The 3,007-nt window shown below is 59.8% G+C and overlaps 1 protein-coding gene across 1 annotated transcript; it reads right to left on the bottom strand.

Moving 5' to 3' along the window:
- Positions 1 to 902: 902 nt before the first annotated feature.
- On the bottom strand, positions 903 to 2,713 carry Tmem158 (transmembrane protein 158). The gene has a single exon (XM_041677255.1). The coding sequence runs from the start codon at positions 2,412 to 2,414 to the stop codon at positions 1,554 to 1,556; it is 861 nt and encodes a 286-aa protein (XP_041533189.1). The 5' UTR covers positions 2,415 to 2,713; the 3' UTR covers positions 903 to 1,553.
- Between the last annotated feature and the right edge of the window lie 294 nt (positions 2,714 to 3,007).

The raw sequence follows: 3,007 nt of genomic DNA, 5'->3' as shown, positions 1-3,007 counted from the left end.
CCATCCGTCTTAAAATCTTCTTAAATTTACTTTGATATTAAGTTGCTTAAGGACCTTGGCTCTGCTGAAAATGCAAAGAATCTGAAACTACCACAGAATCAAGGAGTGAAGAAACAAACCCTGTGTGACAACTGGTCAACACCAGAGTTTAACACAAGTCTCTAAACATCTCAGGATCTGATACTAGCATGCCATCTGCTTAAGTTAAGCTATCAAAATGCAATCTGCACATCTTACAGCCGGCCATTTCCAGGGCTAGGAAGATGGTTTAGTGGGGGGCCAGACTCAGGCACCTCAGTTCAGAGCCCCAGCATCCCTATGGAAAGCTGGACTTAGTGTTGCATACATGCAATCTGAGTACTGGGGAAGATGGAAACAGGAGGATCCCAGGGATTTGCTAGCCAGTCAGTCTAGATCAGTCTGCCAGCTTCCTGTTCAGTGAGAGACCAGCATAAAAAAAATAAGTGGAGAGTGACTGGGGAAGACATTTGTCATTGACTTCCCCACACAAGCGTGCGTGCTCTCTCGCGCGCACACACACACGCGCACACACACACACACACACACACACACACACACTCTTATATACTGCGTATACACCACACCCACTGAGGAGGTTCTGTGAAAGACACTTGGCTCACAGAACTCCTGATTTTCCTGGAGCACCAAGTAAAAACAAACTATGCCAAGCGCCGTGAGCCTCTGCGACCTAGGAAGGTTGTGTGTGCGTTTCGGGGGCCAGAGAGCCGAGAGGAAATTCCCACTGTAACCATTCTGAAAGTGATTTCACCTGTCCCAGCCAGGGAGACAGATGGCGCCTCTTCTTTCTGGGAATTTCTTCGTGTTTCGTTTGCACCTTGGGGCCCTTTACCAAAAGCGAATAAAGGAAGCATACACATTTCTGGAGGAAAATGTCTGTATTAAAAGCCAGAAAATCACATTAATACAAGAAGAAACGCCCACCAGGCCATGTCACTGAATAGATCGACTTGGAAAAGATTCATAAAGTTCTTTTTTTAAAGCAATAACAATAAATCCGTGTCAAATCCTTCCCTCACCCTCCCCCCACCCTTTTTTTAAAATAAATAAGAAAACAAACAAAGAAGCTTCAAGTACAACTATGTTCAGATACAAAGAGCTCCTGTTACTACAGCGATAGCAGTTGAATCTTTTTGTTTTGTATTTTTTTTTACTAAAACTTTCATTTAAAACAGTTATTAAATATATAAAACAAATACACAGGTTCAGGTCACTTTCTGCCATGAATAAAGGGTACGTGGGTGCTGGGAGGGGGTAACGCAGGGGGAAGAGCCCATTTTCCTTGTGTCCTCGAGCCACGCTTGGCTCCCACCCTTCAGTCTGACAGCTTGCCCCTGCTTTTCAGAACCAGAAGCTCAGCACAAACCTCGTTTTACCACCTCCTTGGGGCCTCTCCGCGGTCCCCTCCCGGGAAAAGGACGGACATTAAGGACAGCACGAAGCGCACCTGCCGCGTCTCCCGCGTGGAAGGCGCGTGTGAACGCGGACACAGCGCGGACGCAGGGCAGCGGGGGTCACTTGGGGGCTACCCCCGAGGTGACGGCCGCGGCGGCGGCGGCTGCAGCAGCAGCAGCGGCGGCGGCGGCGGTGGAGGTCCCTGCCGGTACGGCGGCTGGAGCGGCCGCGGGGGCGCCGGCGGTGGTCCGGCGCTGCTCCATACCGTTGGGCAGGAAGCCGGCAATGATGGGCACCGGCCAGATGAGGGCGGCCACGCTCCACACCACGATGACCAGGGTCATGAAGCAGGCCACCAGCGTCGACTCGATGGGCTTGCGGTTCAGCCGCCAGCCCGGTTCGCCCTGCAGCTCCTCCAGGCTGAAGTCCAGGCAGCAGAAGTGACGAGGCTCGCCCTGCAGCCACAGCGGCCCGGGTTCAGCCGCGGGGTAGGCAGGCAGCGCTGTGGGAGCCCCGGCTGGGGCCCGCAGGCGGCCACGCACCCAGCCGCAGCCCACGCACAAGCGCAGGTCCTGCTGCGCGCCGCCGGCCGCCAGCCCCAGATGCTCGATGAGCAGTGGTGGCCCGACACGATGGAAGGCGGCGGCGAAGAAGGCGCGGCCGTGCGCGTTGGTAGAGAAGAGCAGCAGGTCGCACTGCAAGCCCCGCGGGCGGCCCCAGCGCACGAGCAGCGAGCTCAGCATCTGCCGTTGCACGCTGATGTTGCAGGGCGCCGCCGGAGCCTCCTCTGGGCCCGCGCGCTCGGGGGGCGCGGGTGCCGCCGAGGCCAGCAGGCGCGGGGCGGCGGGTTCGCCGGTGAAGGATGCGTTGGCCGAGGCGTTCGGGGGCGTCCCGGAAAGGCCGGGCGCACCCGTGGCCCCGCCGTGCGCCGGCGGCAGCGGGCAGGCGGCGGCCAGCAGCGCGGCGAGCAGGGGCAGCATGGCCTGTGGCGGGCGCCTACGCGCGTGGGGCGGGCGGCGGCTGCATGGCGCGCGGGCGACTGTCCGGCGAGGGAATCGCGGGGCCTGGAGGGCCGAGGCGGGGCGCTGCCAGCGTGCTAGGGGCGACACCGACTCACGGGCCACGGGGACCTCCGCAGACTCGGCCCGTCGAGGTTCCGCCGCCCCCCGGGCAGGAGCAGTTGGACGGCCCGGTGGCTCTGCGGGACCGTGGCGAACCGGGAGAGGATTCCCCTGCTCGGCTCCGCCTTCCGCGCTCCCCGCCCCCGGCTCGCCGGGTGCGGAGACTTGGGGAGGGCGGGGCTCCACGCGCAGGGGCGGGAACTGGAGACCTGCGGAACGAAGCGGGGCGTGGGGGCGGAGCGAGGGGGAGCCCCGGGGGCGGGAAGCAGAGAAGGCGCCTGGGAGCCCGAGACAGTCGCTTTGTCATGCCGAGGAGAGCCTACGAGGACTCCCTTTAGGGCTCATCAGTACCCCGTTACTGCATAGAAGAAACTGAGTGAGGAGAATATCCCTAGGCAACCTCAGGAGCTCTGTGCCACTAGCTCCCTGTACCTTTCTGCAGACTTCAGAAA

The sequence above is a fragment of the Microtus oregoni genome, unplaced genomic scaffold (assembly GCF_018167655.1).
Source record: "Microtus oregoni isolate MIOR12 unplaced genomic scaffold, Mior012 000028F_ref0000031, whole genome shotgun sequence".
Lineage (NCBI taxonomy): Eukaryota > Metazoa > Chordata > Mammalia > Rodentia > Cricetidae > Microtus > Microtus oregoni.
This window is presented reverse-complemented; position numbering and strand designations above follow the sequence as displayed.